This window comes from Erithacus rubecula (assembly GCF_903797595.1).
Source record: "Erithacus rubecula genome assembly, chromosome: 23".
NCBI lineage: Eukaryota > Metazoa > Chordata > Aves > Passeriformes > Muscicapidae > Erithacus > Erithacus rubecula.
In genome coordinates this window covers 3,770,409-3,787,305 of record NC_136675.1, presented here as the reverse complement: position 1 = coordinate 3,787,305, position 16,897 = coordinate 3,770,409, and the positions used below count along the sequence as shown (strand labels likewise).

Below are 16,897 nucleotides of genomic sequence, written 5' to 3'. Positions count from 1 at the left end.
AACGGGAGCGGTGCGGGCGGCGGCAGAGCGGGGAGCGGCGGCGGGGGGAGCGCGGGGCTGTCCCGGTGGCGGCGGCCGGACCCGCCCATGCTCGGGGGTCCCCGCGGGGCCGCGCTCGGGGCCGCGCTCGGGGCCGCGCGCGCGTTCCAGCCGTCGCCATGGACACGGCGCCTCCTGGCGGGGGCGCGCGGCCTCTGACTCCTGACCCCAGGCCCCGCCTGTTCCGGCGCGCGCCCCGCGTGTGGACGCGCGTTCCCGGGCCCGGCGCTCGGAGCGGCCGCCGCCGCCATCGCAGCCATGTCGGCCGCCTTCAGGAAAGCCGCCAAGGCGCGGCAGCGCCCGCACCGCGAGCGGAGCCAGGTCAGTGCCGCGGGCCGGGCCGGGACCCTGGCGGAGCCCGCCGCGCTCCCTCCCCGCCGGGCCCTCCGCGCTCCCTCACGCGTTCTCCCCGTTCACGCTCCCTGTCTCTCCCGTAGCCCGCCGCCCGGACGAAGCTGGGCTTGCTGGAGAAGAAGAAGGACTATCGACTCCGGGCCCAGTGAGTGCGATTCTGGGGGGTCTTCCTGAGGATTTTCCTGAGGGTCTCCCCGAGGGTTTCCCCGAGGGTTTCCCTGAGGGTCTTCCCGAGGATCTCCCCGAGGGTCTCCCCGAGGATTTCCCCGAGGATTTCACTGAGGATTTCCCCGAGGTCTCCCTGAGGATTTCCCCGAGGGTCTCCCCGAGGGTCTCCCTGAGGATTTCCCTGAGGATTTCCCCGAGGTCTCCCCGAGGGTTTCCCCGAGGGTCTCCCCGAGGGTCTCCCCGCGCTCTCCCCGAGCCTGGCAGGGCCCCAGCAGGGGAGAGCACGCAGTCACTGTTGACCAGCTCGTGGTTGTTGGTTCTGTCCTCCCCAGTGACTACCACAAGAAGCAGAATGCTCTCCGGGCGCTGCAGAAGAAAGCGCTGGACAAGAACCCCGATGAGTTCTACTTCAAAATGATACGTGCAGAGGTCAAGGTGAGAACCTCCATTGCCTTCAGCACGATTACACTTTGATGCTCTAAGTACCATTTTTTCCCCCCACCTTCTTTTGATTTAAATTTATGATGTAGTAGATAAATGAGAAAAATGGGTTTGATGTCTGTAGAAGGCTTTGGAGAAAATGAGGGACAAAGTTTTGCTGTTAGTAGCCCCATAGTGCTCTCCAGGTGGGATGGACTGTCTGTAAAAGTGCTGTGTTTGTCTGGTTGTAGGATGGAGTCCATGTAATAAAACAGGCAAAGGATGAAATTACCCCGGAGCAGGTGAAACTGATGAGGACACAGGATATTAAATACGTAGAAATGAAAAGAGTTGCAGAAGCCAAGGTAATAACTCACATTTTTAGTGTTTTCTAGTTTGCTGAGAATTGGTTTTTTACTGTGTTGTTGTTGCTGCTGGCTATTGTGTTTGTTCAGTGAAGTCTGTACAGTGCTGGAAAAGACAATGGAAGTGTCAGTGGATATAGAGCCTAAAGGTGTGGTGATTATCAAAAATGACTGTGCATTATTATAGGATGAAGTGATTTTTATGTAAATTTCAAGACTTTAAACGTGTATTTCTGCTCAGTGTGTTCATAGAGAAATCATGAAATCCCTAAGACTGGAAGAGCACTCTCAGATCATGAAGTCCAGCTGTTGACCCAGCCCACTGTGGTCACACTAACCTGTGTCCCCCCAGGTGTCACAGCCACTTGCCTTTAGAACTTCAGGGATGGTGATTCCACCATATCTCTGGGCAGCCTCTTCCAATGACTGACTACCCTTTCAGAGAAGAAATTTTTCCTAATACCAAACCTGCACCTCTTAAGGCTGTTTCCTCTTGTCCTGTCATGGAATCACAGAATTAACTATGTTGGAAAAGATCTTTGAAATCAAGTTCAACCTGTGATCTAACACCACCTTGTCAACCAGACCATGGCACTGAGCATCACATCCAATATTTTTTTAAACATTTCAGGGACAGAGACTCTCCCACCTCCATGGGTGGCTCATTCTAGTGCCCAGAGATTTTTTCCTAGTGTTTAGTCCAGCCTAAACTACTCTTGGGGCAGTTTAAGGATGTGGTCCTCTCATTCTGTCAGTGGTTGCATGGCAGAAGAGACTGACTCCCACCTGGCTACAACCACCTTTGGACAGTGATCAGGTCTCTGAGCCTCCTTTTCTCCAGGCTGAACAGCTCCCTCAACCATTCTTCATAAGGTTTGTGTTCCAGAGCCTTCACCAGCCTTGCTGCCCTTCTCTGGATACATTTGAGCATCTCAGTGTCCTTCCTAAATTGAGGGGCCTGGAACTGGACACAGCACTCAAGGTGCAGCCTCACCAGCTGAGTACAGGGGAAAACACTTGTTACTTGAGAGAAGTGACTAACTGCCACCTGGCTACACTCCTGTTGGAGTTAGGAGGTCACCCATTTGAGGAGAATAATCTGAAGTGGGATCTAATCTGTTGGAATATGGCAGGCTGGTAATTCACAAAAACATGATCCTCTTCTGAAGATGTTGAATACTCTGATGGTGATTCACAAAACAGAATCAAATTTTCACTGGGGATAAAGAATCAAAGCCAGATTAAAATTTCCTTCGTGCTTTTGCTGGTGGTTCCATGGCAATCACTCCCCTTTGCCAAACAGGGGACTGAGTTTTTTAGGTGGATGTGAGCACTTTGCAACAATCACTGTAACCCTCTGTTTGGCAAAGTTGTCATAAACACAGACTAGATGTGTATTCAGAGATGAAAAAAGGAGGGAGGAGTTCAGCTATTTGTAACCTCGGGGAACAGACAAAAATCTCCTCGGGGGAGGCTTGATTTTTGAATTTGGCCAAACTTGGACTTTCCGCAGAAAATCGAGCGGTTGAAGGCAGAGCTCCACCTGCTGGACGCCGCGGGGAGCGGCCCGCGCCAGCATCTCTTCTTCGTGGACACGGAGCGGGAAGGTGAGCCCGGCACCGGGACAAGTCCTGTCACCTCTTCACGTGGCCATCACTCCAGAACGAAAAGAAAGATTTTAAAATTTTTTTTAAGGAATAAAAAGTCAGGTGCTCTATAAATCCCTTTTGGTTACTAGCTGAGATATCACTTCTGCAGAAGCTGTAGCAATGTGTTTGGAGGCTTGCTTATCGAGGAGTCTGTGGAAGTTTATTCCTAATTTGTTTTTTTAATGTATAGTTCAGGAGTTTGATATTGCTGCTCGCCTGGACACAGTTCCTGAGCTTGTGGACAGAGTGTACAACCGACCAACCATTGCAACACTGCAGAGAGAGACAGTGAAGGGACCCACTGATCCTGCCCACCTAAAGGTACTGCTGCTGCTTGTCCTACAGAGCTCTTCATGTTTTATATCTTCTCTGTGACAAGCACTAAAAAGGATTAATTGCACCACTGTGGAGGTGAACAGAATTGTTTTCTTAAAACTTTTATTGACACAAGGGTGTCACTTAATCACCAAGTGACTGCCTGGAGCCTGCAGTCACATCTCCTGGACTAACTGCAGTACTCTTTCACTGCATCCCAGTCCTCTGAGGGTGGCCCACCATAAATTGTGATGTACAGGCCAGGAAAAAGTGGTATAGATCTGATTAGGCAGTGTCCCTGCAAAACTGAGATATTTCTCCTCTATAAAGGAGGATATACTTATGAGACTGTCTTTTCATTAGACTGCTGCAGTTTCAGGTGTAATTTTTTTCAGCATCCACTGTTGTCTCCCCTCACACTTCTCTAAAACCCCTTGCACCCCTGAGTTAGGTGTATAGGAAGAAGCTTAGTCCAACACAGATGTGTCTGTTGCAGTGTTCTGAACTTACAGGATTTTTCAGTTTGGTTCTGAGCCTGAAATGGTTTGAGATTTGTCTCCTTGCTTTCCTTCCTAAAGCCATTTAAGCTATAGTCTCACTTCCTGCCTTTCCTAATTTGAATTGTTTCATGATTCTTCAGCATGCATTGCTCATGAAATCAGCTTTTACTGTGATGTTTTAGTATCATAGAAGTAGCCACACTTGGCTTTACTGCTGTAGATTCTGCTCAGGTAATTCAGATCTGTTGGACAATCCTCTGAGTAGGAGTTAGTTGTGTGTAAGGTAAAAATAGGTGTCTTAAAATTGCCGACTGGTAAATTTTAACCTGTTTTTTCTGACTCAGATGTCAGATAATAAACACCCTGTGGTCCCTTTCCTCCTGCCAGCTGTCTCAGTTTGACTTGTCAGTGAAGCAGTTGGACGAGTCATAGACTGACTAGTTTTCTCCTAAATGTCTGAGTCATATTTTAAGCATGTTGGGATCTGTTCTCCTTAATTTAATTACTTAAATCACACCTGCAGTAATACTGTTCCTGTGCTGGGAAAGCTATCCACTCTCATTAGGCAAACTTGACCCAACAAGTTGCATTTTGAGGGGCCTCTGCAGGCTCTGAGCACTTCAGGAATCAGTCTCTGTGTCCTTTTTTTTTTGTTTTCCCTCTTCTGGATAAAGTGGATTTACATTAGGGAATCAAATCTTTTCTTGAATTTGACATTCAAATTCAGAGGATTGGATCATAGTGTATTGTTCATCTCTGTCTTAAACAGTTTGGTTTTTTTTTTGTTTTCAGAAATTAGCCCAGCAGAGGAAGAACCAGTACGACCTCCTGAGGCAGCGCATCGAGAGAGAGAAGGCCATGTTTGTCATCTCCCAGAAAATCCAGACAAGGAAAGATCTTCTGGTGAGGGATTTGCTTCTGTTCTGTTCAGGGCATTAGGTCTGGTATTATGTGTGATGTACATGTTGTATTTGTTGCTTCATTCTGCTTTTTTAGTGACACCTCCTGTAATAGGTAATTACAGGACATGTAATCCTCTTTTAGTGTGGAAAAAGCAAGGAGATTGAGCATTCCAGTAAATTATATCTGCTAGTCCAAGTCTCACCTTGTCAGCAAGGTCAAAGACTCAGCTGTAAAATGGTACTCACAAGGAGTCCAGAATAGTGTCACTAGGGGTCAGAAGCAGGGAACCATTTCTCTAAGTTATGAGAAGATCTTAAAAATCCAAATCCAAATGACCACAGCAGATTATGTCTGACAGCCTGAAGGGGAAAAGAGCAGATGAAATAATAATCCTCATCTAAACAGTGCAAAGTGACCATTTTTATCTTTGAGCCAGACAAGGATTCTCTGATTTATGTGGGTGTGGGTTTTTCTCCTTGCATGGCAGCAAATGTTTGTGCTTGTTCTTTTTTCCAGGACAAAACTCATAAAGTGAAGGTGAAGAAAGAAACAACGACTGGTCCAGCTATTTACAAATTCAAGTTTCAGCGGAAACGTTAGCCATCTCATGGAATAATTGTTACAGTCTGTGCTCAGAAGGGAGGAGCCATATCCCTTGGAGAAGGGCTGGTGCCAGCCTGCTCTTGACTGCAGCTCAGCACTTTGTTAAAACAAATCACTGTGGGCCTGTGGTGGCCATCAGTGTGTTTTATCTAATTAATTGATTAATAAACCAGAGTTTGTTCTCTTGATATTTACAGTGGGAAGCCATGAGATTTGCCTAAGTGTCCTGGTAAGATGCACCATAAACAGTCAAGGTCAGAGTGGAACGTTAAGGAGGTGGATTAAGCACAGCCCAGGGATGGGGGAGATTCTTGGGGATTGTCAGCTCAGGGGCTGAGCAGGACCTGCCCAAACCCATGAGAGTGGAGCTCAGCATTTTCAGCTGTCTTTTCAAGCAGGTTAAAGATGAATTACTCTCTAGTCATTTCCCCAACATCCCCCAATCCATCTCATTTTCCTGTTCTCACTATTCCCTTGTGTGCTTTTCCTCCAGAGTTGCTTCAGTCCAAACTGAGGCAGCGCCAAAATCCTGTGTAAGGAGAGACAATGCAGCAGCCAAGTGTGGGACAAGAGTTTGTCCTCTGGGATTTCCGTGGGCCAGTTGCATTGCCAGGGGTGGGGGATGTGCAGACACATCCTGAGTGTCCTGGAGCAGCCCAGGCACGTTCAGAGCAGCCTCTGTGTGAACATTCCTTCCCTTATCTCTCCCCATCGCCCTGTCGCTGCCAGCAATAAGCACATGGTCTGCGAGGAGGGAAGAGAAAAAAGATGCTCTTCTCAGGCCCTACCTACTTTGGAGCTTTTCCAGCAGCTGGGTGATGAAACACGATGTTTTTCCACACTTAAATGCAGCTTCAGACATTGTTCTTGCCATCGCAGAGAGAGCTGGGGGGAGAGTTTCTCAGGGAGTCTGCAGAGCCTGGAGTCTGCAGATTCTGTAAGGGCTGTAAACCGCTGGGAGAGCGGGAGGGGAAAACAAAGCTGTGTGTGAGAATGGCCTGGTTCTGTCCAGTTCTGTCTGGTTCAGTCCAGTCCTGCTCACTGGAGCCAGAGCCACGCAGCCTTTTGGTCTGGTTTGTCCTGTCTGGTCATGTCCAGGCTGGTTCGGTCCGGTCCTGTCCGATTCAGTCCTGTCTGATCCTGTCTGGTTTGGTCCAGTCCTGTCTGGTTTGGTCTTGTCCAATCCTGTCCAGCTCAGTCCAGTCCGGCTCAGTTCAGTCCGGTTCAGTCTTGTCTGGTCCTGTCCGGTTCTGTCTTGTCCGATCCTGTCCTGTCCGGTTCGGTCCTGTCCGGTTCAATTCAGTCCTGTCCTCTCCAGTTCGACTCGGTCCTGTCCGGTTCGATTCGGTCCAGTCCTGTCCGGTCCGGTTTAGCTCGGTCCGGTCCGGTTCGGTTCTCTGGAGCCGCAGCCGCGCAGCCTGTCCCGGTGGCGGCGGCACAGCCGCAGTGCCGGGGCCGGCCCGCAGGGGGCAGCAGCGCCGCGTGGCGGGGCCGCGTCCCCCGTGCCAGCCCGGTGCCCGGGACCGATCGCGGGGCCACCGCGATCCCCGGGGCCACCGCGATCCCCGGGGTCACCGCGATCCCCGGGGCCACCGCGATCCCCGGGGTCACCGCGATCCCCGGGTCACCGCGATCCCGCGGGGTCACCGCGATCCCCGGGGTCACCGCGATCCCCGGTGCCACCGCGATCCCCGGGTCACCGCGATCCCCGGAATCACCGCGATCCCCGGGGTCACCGCGATCCTCGGAATCACCGCGATCCCCGGGTCACCGCGATCCCGGGGTCACCGCGATCCCCGGGTCACCGCGATCCCCGGGGTCACCGCGATCCCCGGGCCACCGCGATCCCGTGGGGTCACCGCGATCCCCGGGTCACCGCGATCCCGGGGTCACCGCGATCCCCGGGGTCACCGCGATCCCCGGGTCACCGCGACCCTCGGAATCACCGCGATCCCGGGGTCACCGCGATCCCGGGGTCACCGCGATCCCCGGGGTCACCGCGATCCCCGGGGTCACCGCGATCCCAGGGTCACCGCGATCCCCGGGGTCACTGCTGCCTGCGAGCCCTTTTAGGCTGAGGTTTACATAGATAAATACTTAATCCTTGCCCTTGGTTAATTTTACCTGCATCCAAAGCGTCACTGAAAAGGATGGGAAAGAAAAGCAGCAGAAAAATCCCTTTTCAAGGAATCCTGCAGTAGGAATTGAGAAGCAGCAACCTGGGCAGCCCAGCAATTGCCTTGCCCACCTCTGTCCCACTGCAGAGCAAGTGCTGGAATGGACATAAGTTTCTCTTCCATTCCCTGGAAGAGAGGCATCTCTTCCCAGTTTGGAGTGAGGTGTTGTGGGATGCAGTAGCATCCCATAATAGGGATATATTATGGGATTCCTATAACCTATGTATGCCATAACATAACTGCCAGCTTCTTGCTGGACCCTGACCTCCAAAGCCTGGGTACAAATCCCATAGCCTGTGGAGTGGTTTATCATCTTGTGGCCTTTACAGACTAAAAGGAGGTGCCAGCTCTTGTGCACAAACATTTTTCACCTATTCCTGCCTGCAATGAAAACGGATTTGCTGGGTGCTGGTCTCTGAACTTCAGTGTTAGCAGTGATAACTGCTGCCCTGCAGAGTTCCCAGTGGCTTCCAGGAAAAAGATCCACACCTTCTCAAAGACCTTGTTCTTTGACTCCCAAAGCCTTTAGCTTGGTATCCTCATACTAAAGCACTGAAATGTTTCTGCTAGGATCTGGAAAGAGCAGATCCTAGTAGATCCAATACCTTGTAACTGAATCAAAAACCCAGTTCACTGGGCCACAGCACAGGATTTAAAGTGAGACATGGGTGGGATCTGCCATCCTCCAGCTGGACCCTCATGAGGAAGGACAGTGAGAAAATGCCCACAGCCATTTTCTGTTTGTGATAATTATAGCATCAAAACCTGAACCAACAGGTTCTTTAGCAAGGAGATTCCATACAGCTTGAAAGATACAGATATCAAAATACTCCACAGATTCACAACTCAGGTTTCAGGTGACTCAATAATATTGTGCCATATAATCATTTAGTGAATTTTTTTGTCCAAGTCCTGAAGAACGCAATTGATAATGTCTATAAACATTAATAGCAGATTACACTTGTAGGATTATCTCTAGGCAGCTGCAACAATATATTTTACTAGCAGGAGAACCATAACCAGCCCTTAGGCTTCTCAGCTGCTTTCCTGTAGGCTCTGTTTTCTGAGCCTGGACCAGACTGGAGAGCACAGTGGGGTCCCTGGGGCATGGCAGCAGAAGCTGACTTGCCTGGGGGGGCTTGTGGGGTGTCCATCAGTGGCCATGTGCTGTGGCAGCCAGAGGAACCCCCAGAGCCCCTCAGGCTGTGTCCTTTCAGCAAAGGAGAGCAGGGAGGTTTGATCCCACCCATGCAGTGCTGCCCTGTGTGTTTCCATCCCACACTCTCCAGGGTCACCAGTGGCACCGTGGGCTGGCACAGGTGTCTCCAGCTGCAGGACTGGCTGCCCTGGCCCTGCTGGTCCCTAGGACCCTACAGCCAGGTTCAGCTGAGGTGTCTTGCCTGAGGGCACCAAGGAGAAAAGGGTGGTGAAGTTCCTCCACTCAAGCCCGAGCAGCTTCACAGCAGGGAGTTGAAAGAGCAGAATGTAAATCAGGAATGACTAATTGCTGCTCAGCATGGCTGCCCTGCACCTCTCTGTTCCACAGATCCTTGGCCACCTGGACCTTCCCCTCCTGATTAGGAGCAAATGGAGCTGCTGATGTCTGGCACTGTCCCTGTTCATCCCCACACTTGGACACAGCCACCCTCTTCCCTCCAAGCAAAACATTCCTCTCCAAATTCCATTACAGAAGGTTTCAAATAAATAAATAAATAAATATCTGCTGCTGCTTCTGTTGAAAGATGCCAGGCATCAAGAGTGGACCCAGGGCCGGGCAAGGTGAAAGCAGCAAATATTAGCTTTGTTGTCTCACAGTTGTGTACCTGAAGCCGTTAGTGCCTTGAGAGAAGCCGGGTGAGCAGCATTGCTCCAAGCAGGCAGGAGCCCATTATTTAGTGAGAACCTATTCCCAGGATGTCCCTGGCTTGGCAGACCTAAAGACTGCAATAGTGAATTAGTGCATACAGATCATCATTTACTGAAACACAAGCCCTGATGCACCTTTCTAGGGAAGCACTAATTTATTATGCATTGTTATTAGCTGCAGCAGGGCCTTCATTAGAGCTGGAGTTAAGGTCTGTTTTGGCTGCCTCATCAGCATCAGTGAACTGCGTCCCTGCGAGGTTTGATACAATTTAATTAACCTAATTAAAAGCTCTGATTGCAGAGATGATTGGGGTAGAGCCAGCAGCAACTGCATATTTATAACGAGCTAGAAGGTGTGGGACTGGAGCCAAATGATATGCATCTCTAATGAGCTGGTGCTATTGAAGTGTGGATTTGGAACACTAACATTTATTTTTGGCAACAATGGCCAGTTTATCTTCATGATAGGAGCGATCACGGGTTGATTGGGTGCAGCAGGGAGCTCAGCACTGTGCTCCCTGCCCTCCCCAGACCACTGGCAGGCACACACCAGCACCCACAGCCTACACTCCCCCAACACCTTCCCCTGCAGGCACAGCACACACAGTGTGCCCCAGCCCCCTGCAGCAGTCCCATACAAACCCTGGAAGATGCCAGCAAGTTTCCCTTCCCCAGCCAGCACTTCTTCCACACCACCTTCACTCTCTCCCAGACCTGCCCCACAGCCAGGCTGGGCTCCTGCTGCAGGTAACCCACCTTGGTTACTCCTCCAGGTATCAAAAACTTCCTGCCCTGACCTGCACCAGTGCCCAGATAACACAAAGCAGCCTGAGATCAGCCCCAGCACTGGGCTGGTGAGCACCAGCACCTGCCCCTGGCTGACCCACTGCAGCCAGAACCTCCTGCCCTCCTGTTTTAGGGCTGCCAGCCCCTCAAACCCCACCAGCTGTGCCAGAACATGGGGGTTCCTGGCAGCTCAGGTCAGGGAACCCCCATTACTGGGCTGTCATCTCAGTAGTGCCTCTTCTCTCTCCACCTTTAAAGGCCACATGGTGCTAAGAGGAGTCAGGGGTGCAGTACACCCACAGCAGCAGTGGGACGTCCCAGGCATTCTCAGCAGCCAAGGAACAGCAGCAAGTCTGCCAAGCCACTTGGAAAATTTGATCCATGCTAATTATGCTGAAAAAAGCTCTTCTGATAATGAGTATGAAATGGAAGCGTAGCTAATACTCATCTCTGAGTGCCATTAATCTTTAAAACTGGAACAATAAGTGAAAACACTGCAGGGCATATGAAGCAAGGTGTGATTCACATCTGCTCCTCCATGGCTGCCTGATTTATTGGCACAAGGCAACTTTCCTGCACTGTTTCAACAGAGCTGCATTACATAACACCATGGGCTGCTTTACTCTGCTTGCCTTTCCAATCAAAGTATCTCCTCAGAGTTTTACTGATCTTCTGTCCTTTTCTGGGACATCTCAGGAGCACAGGAGAGAGTCTTCCCTATGGCTCTTTCCCAGGTCTTGGCCTCTCCAGAGATGTTTTTTCCTCCTGGCCATGACTGTGCTGTGGCAGCAGGGACATGGTTCTGTCTGTGCTGGTGGGCAGGGCAGGACAGACTCTGTGCTGCCAAGGGAGCTGGAGGGGGAATGGATGGAGACAGGGGGATGGAGGGTCCCTTTCCATTCCTGCTGTGACAGGTGCTGCAGCTGCACCCCACAGCAGCCCCTGGGGCACCTGTGCTGCCCCTGCCCTGCTCAGACACTCTGCTACTAAGCCAAAGCTCTCCAGGACCTCTGCCACTCACGTGGATGCATCTATCTCACTTCTGATCTGTTTTATTTTCAAATAGCTCTCTCTGGGACTTACTGGCTTTTATTTAAATTGTGGATTTGCTGAAGTGACCTTTTGGCTGACTCTGAGGAGAGATGGGTAGCTGCTTCCCCTTGCAGTCCCAGAAAGACTGCTGACCCTGTGGCTTTGAACAAGTTCAAAGCACCACTTGCCTTTTGGCCATACCCTCAATAGTGCCTTTGCACGGATTTTTCTCCCACACTCTTGAAAAGACATCATCAGAGACATTTCCCCTCATGGGCTCTTTAATATTTACAATGACTTTGTGAATAGATAATATATTCCACCTTATTTTTTTAGCCTTTTAAAAGCACAGGCTCCTTGTGCAGCTGGAGGGAGCAGTGGATGCTGTGTGCTGGCTGCCTTTGAGGCTGGGAGGACAAACAGATCTGGGGGAGATGAGGATTGCTCTGAGCCTGCCCCCAGCTCCTGGCAGAGTCCTGGGGACACTGGGGACAGACCTGGGGTGGCCCTGATGAGTCTCCTATTGCAAAAAAGTCCTTGGAACCTTCCTCCCACTACTGACTAAGCCCCAAGCTGATCATCTTGGTAGCTGGAAGACAATTGAAATGCAAAACAAAATGCTTCTAAAAAACTGTCCCATAGATTGCCAAGCATCTTAGAAAGCCTGGCCACGGGCTTAAGAATATCAAAATCATATGGATGCTTTTTGTCAAAATCATTCTAAACCAGGAAGGCAGCAAGCAGCTTACAACCCAGAAGTGTCACTGATGCACTCGTGAATGCTTGTCCATAATTCTGTTTATTCCAGTCTGCAAGTCCAGGAGGGACTGTCAGATCCTGTGCTCTGATCTCTGCTGCCATCCATTGCACTTCACTCAGTGAGCCAGGACCAAGTCCAGCAGCTTCAGCTGGGTTTGGGCTGTCAGTCCTGGGGAGGATGAGCCCCAGAAAGGCAGAAAAGTGCTGAAGGAAAAGATGCCTTGGTGTTCCCAAGAGCTGGACTGTGATCTGAGGCAGGGGAAGGCAAGAATTCCATGATCCTGGACATAAACTTCTTCCTTGTCCCAGACCTGATGAACACACAAACTCCAGGCAGAGCAGAGCCAGAAATGCCAGTGGAGGCTTCCTGCAGTCCTGCACGTTGGGTGAGAGCACCCTGAGCAAGGTGAAACCTCCTGCCACAACAAAACACAGCAGGACGAGTGTTCTTGAGGGTAAAAATCCTTCTTGGTCTGCAGAGGTGACAGGACTGGTGCTGAAGCTGAGGCTCAGAGCTGTCCTCAGGGTGGCACCAGGCTGGGTGAGCTGAGCTGGCCATGGTGAGACACACAGGGGGACACATTTTCTGCGGTCCATGTTGCCCTAACAAACAAATGTCCTGGGATACAGACAATAATGTTTTTATGAGACTCTAAATTCTAAACTGAAACGCTCTTTGTAGTGGACTAATAGCCAACACGTGTCCCTTCATCTCATGCTGAACTTTTGTGGTCCTGCAGGGGTAAAAAAGGCCCTGGTGAACATTTACACTGAGCACTTTGTTCTCACAGATTTGTAGAGCAAAGAGAATAATGTATTGAGACTCTCAGCCCGTGCCAGTTTGGCTTCATTTGTCCTGAACTTGCCCTGAGAGATAATGTTTCCTTCTAATCTGCTGCCGTCCACCTACAGCAGGGACCGAGTGAATAATTCCCCCAAACAATCCTTTATTCTTAAAACTCTGCCTGGCCCTAACCCTTTCTCCCCCTTACAGAGTAATTGTTGTGTTCATGACATGCTAATAGCCCGTGCTGTGCTCCAGCCCACACTGGCTGTGGCCACACAAACGGGGCTCAGGCTGTGCTGCTGGCAGATAAATGCTGCTCTTTTGGCATTATTTGAAAGAATGTGCCAGCCCTCTGAGCACCAGGCATGCTCTCTCCCAGCCTGCCCCAGAGCATGAGCCAGGTGCAGAGGCTGCACAGAAATCAGCACATCTTCCAAGAAGTGGGGCTTTGCTCTCCACACATGATAATAAATGACTCTTATCCACCTATAGGAAGAAGACACAAGGAAGAGGAAACAAGACATCTAAGTCTGTGGTTAATGAGACAAATATTTTCTATTCTTTTCAGTTCAGGTGCTTATGTCACCCTTTCACAATGATATTTTAATAAGCCTTTGTAAGCTCTACAAATTGCCCTTTATATCTGCAGGAGAAGAGAAGCTCCAGGGGATGAACAATGTGTACGTTGAATACACAAGAAATGCCTTATCTAGCCTGCTCCTGGAAATCACTCTCTGGAGACATCTGAATGGGTGTCCCTCTGAAAACACCCAAGGGAGAGGTGTTAGTGATTTTAGTGCTTGTTTCACAGTGCCTTTCAAACGGGACCAGGCTAAGCTGAGGTCAGCCCCCATGGTCAGGGACTGACAGGCAGCTTTGTTCCTTTGTTCCTAACCCTGCTCCTGAGCTTAGCAAACGGCCTTGGGTCAGTCTCTGATACCTCCCAGAAGGCTGCAGAGACAAAAGCCCTCAGACTGTCCTGCTCTAAACCTTGGAGTTGGCAGACACAGTGCTGCTGTGTGAAGGGGAGGCTGCAGCAGCTGCTCCTCGGTGCCCAGGGATGGGTTGTTTGGATGCCACCAGTCTGGGGTGTGGCTGTCAGGGCAGTGCCATGCTCAGGTGTGGGACAGGAGAACACCCACAGGTGCAGGTGAGCTCACACGTGTGCATGTGAGTGCTCAGGAGCTCACATGCTGTGTGTGCTCAGTGCAATCTGTGTGGGCTGCTCCCAAACTAGTCCATGCACGGCAGGGGGATGGAAGGAAAAACCCCTTTCACATGCAGGCTCACACACCAGTGTGTGCAAGCCAAACCAGGCAAGTATCTGCTGCACACACTCACCCCAGCGTGGGGACAAACCCCCTGCACCTCAAAGCAGCAGAGAAACCAAAAAGGCACCAAGGGACACTTGGCTTTTCCAGGCTGCGCTCAGGGCTGTGCACTGCAGCCCCTACACAGCCCTGCCTGCCCCAGCCCTTCTCCCCAGCCCCATGGCTCAGCCCTGCCCTGTCCCAGGGCTCCTGAGCTCAGGGATGCTCAGAGTGCAGCATCCCCCCCAGGACAGCGTGTTCTGGGAGAGCAGAGGCTCAGAGAGCCCGAGCAGGACCTGCAGTGTCCTTTGTGCATCATGAGCCTGGGCTCCTGCCAGATTCCTCTGCACCCACTGCCTCCATTAACCGTGTCAATCATTTCTTGGCAACTCCAGCCCCAGAGGAGAGTTGAGAGGCAACTTCAGGCTGTGCAGTGGCTTTCATTAAAAGGTAAAAATACACGCTGAGCAGGAGCTGGGAGCAGGACTGAGCTCTGCCTGCACAGAAAGCAGGGCTGCCAAACCCTCCCTGCTGAGGAAGAGGCAGCAAGCAGCAGAGTTTCCCATGGGCACAGCCTCTGGCAGCTGTGGGACCCCCATGGTCACTCTGCAGGCACAGCTGCAGACCCTTGCTCGGGGATCTCAGTCTTGCTGGGGGCCTGGGGAAGCATCAAGGTGCAGGGGACGCAGGAATGCCCCTTATGGCTCACCCTGCAGGTGGGCAGGGCTGGGGATCACCTGGCACTGCAGCCCTGGGGCAGCACAGCTGGGAGCTCAGGAGCTGAACCCTGGGAGAAGCTGTGGGGCTCACTCCCCTCCCTCAAACAGGCTGCTGAGGGTGCCCTTGCTGGGGGCTGGCACCTGGGTGGCACCAGGGAGCAGCAGAGCTCTTGGGAATAGAACAGCAAAGTCCAGGTGACTCAAATATTCCTGGCACAGGGCACAGCTGGTGCCAGCTGAGCACAGAGGGGAGAGGAGGACAAACAGGCAGGGAGCCACTGCAGGAGCCCAGGCAGAGTACTGTGGAGCTCATGAGTGGGCTGAGGGGTCTGGGACACATCAGAAGTGGTCACTGGAGGGGGCCAGGCCACCAGGGTCCAGGGACAGTGAGAAGAGGAACCACAGTGTGCACAGACTGCTGTCCCCAGAGGCTCCCCCAGGCAGGAGCTGCTCTGCTCAGGTCACTGTGCCTGCCTGGCCCCATCCCCTGGGCTCCTGAGAGCCCTGCCTGCCTGTGCCACTCCCATCCAGCAGCTCTGTCTGCTCTGCTCCTTCCCTTTGCCTCTCCACACAGTTGCTTTGATCTGCACTCCAGGGGCTCAGTGTTAAAAATGAATGTTTCATGAATGTTGCTACCCATGGCTTGAAAAATGGCTTTATTTTTTTTTTTCCCAGGTGGTGGCTCACACCAGCTCCTGAAGGACTGCTCTGCTCCAAGTTAAAAAGACAGGTCAAAACCTCTCGTGCTCCTCATGGTTTAGGGCAGGATGGGACCTGCAGAGCTGTGCTGGAGGGGGAAGTGGGACCCCCTCCTGGTGCCCAGGCCATCCTGGCAGGCTCTGCCAGTCCCAGAGCAGCCCTGCCCTCCTGCCTGGGCCCCACCAGCCCTGCTGCTCCACCAGGGCTCAGCTCTGCTGCCTCTTTGTGGGTGAGAAAGGGGCTGTGGACAGTGGGCTCCTTGCCCTGGGATGGGCAGAAGGGCCAGTTGCACTCAGCCATGCCCTCTGGAAGGCACTTTCTGCCCAGGTTTCTCCACACCCAGGCTCCAGCAGCCAGTGGAGAGCTCTGATTCTCTGGTGACAGAGAGGTGAGAGCAGTAGTGACCCCTCCCCAGCTCCTCCAGAACCCTTGTCTCCCCTTTTCCAGGCTCTGCTGCTGGTGCCAGGGGCTGGCAGGGCTCCTGCCCTGTGTCTCTGGGTTCTCTCTCTTTGGGAGGCAGCTCTTGGCCAGGCTCAGAGCCCGGGGCAGCTCAGCCTGGGAACGGTCCTGTCTCCTGTCCTGCTGGGGAGGGAAGGGATGCAGAGCCTGGGGCAGCAGGGTGGGTGCAGCAGGAAGTCAGGCTTGCCAAGCTGGGTGTGTAGCATGTGGGGATGCTTGTCTGGGCTCCCAAAGCATTTTCCAAACACTTTAATTATAGTGATTTATATGGCAAAAGTGTGGGGGCGAAAGCTTGGGAAAGGCATTAGCAGGTTTGTTCTGAGGGCTCTAATCAGAGGCAGGCATGGGGAGAGGGAGGGGACAGCACTGGGCTCTGCCTTGAACTGAGGCGTCAGGACAGGTTGGAGGGATGCAAAACCTCCCAGCTGTGCCAGGGATGTGCTGAGGGCACCCCTGAGGCTTGGGAACAGCCCTGGCAGCAGGAACTGTGCTGTGCCTGCCCCTGGCACTGCTCCCCAGGCACTGGGGCTTCCTGCTCCACCACTGAGCTGCCCCAGCCCCACACAGCTCCAGCAGCACCTGAGCATCACCTGTGGAGCAGGGCAGGTACACCAGGCCACAGGTGAAGGTGGCACACACACACCTTTGCTGCAGCCACCAGAAAATGATCAGCAATTCAGCAGCAACTCTGTGTTCTCCTTGGTGTTACCTTGAAAATTAATAACCTTGTCTGGTTTTGTTTTGCAAAACGCTGTTCCCTAATCCCCACCATGTCCCAGAGAACACTCACACACACACAGAGCTCCGGGCAGCCCAGCAGATGAAGAGACCCCTGTCCCTGCACAGAGAGCAGCTCCTCAGCCCAGGGGCTCAGCAGCCAGGGGAGCACCACAGGCCATCAATGCTGGCTCTGAAATCTCCCTGCCCTGCAAGCCTGGCTTGCTCTGAGGGCACCAGGGAAAGTGAGAGGAGCCCTGGGCTGCTGCC

The 16,897-nt window shown here is 52.3% G+C and overlaps 1 protein-coding gene across 1 annotated transcript; it reads left to right on the top strand.

Moving 5' to 3' along the window:
* Positions 1 to 201: 201 nt before the first annotated feature.
* On the top strand, positions 202 to 5,504 carry UTP11 (UTP11 small subunit processome component). Its single transcript, XM_079325603.1, has 8 exons — positions 202 to 360; positions 477 to 538; positions 894 to 996; positions 1,233 to 1,346; positions 2,860 to 2,953; positions 3,186 to 3,316; positions 4,603 to 4,713; positions 5,230 to 5,504. The coding sequence occupies exons 1-8, from the start codon at positions 298 to 300 to the stop codon at positions 5,311 to 5,313; spliced, it is 762 nt and encodes a 253-aa protein (XP_079181729.1). The 5' UTR covers positions 202 to 297; the 3' UTR covers positions 5,314 to 5,504.
* Positions 5,505 to 16,897: the final 11,393 nt, after the last annotated feature.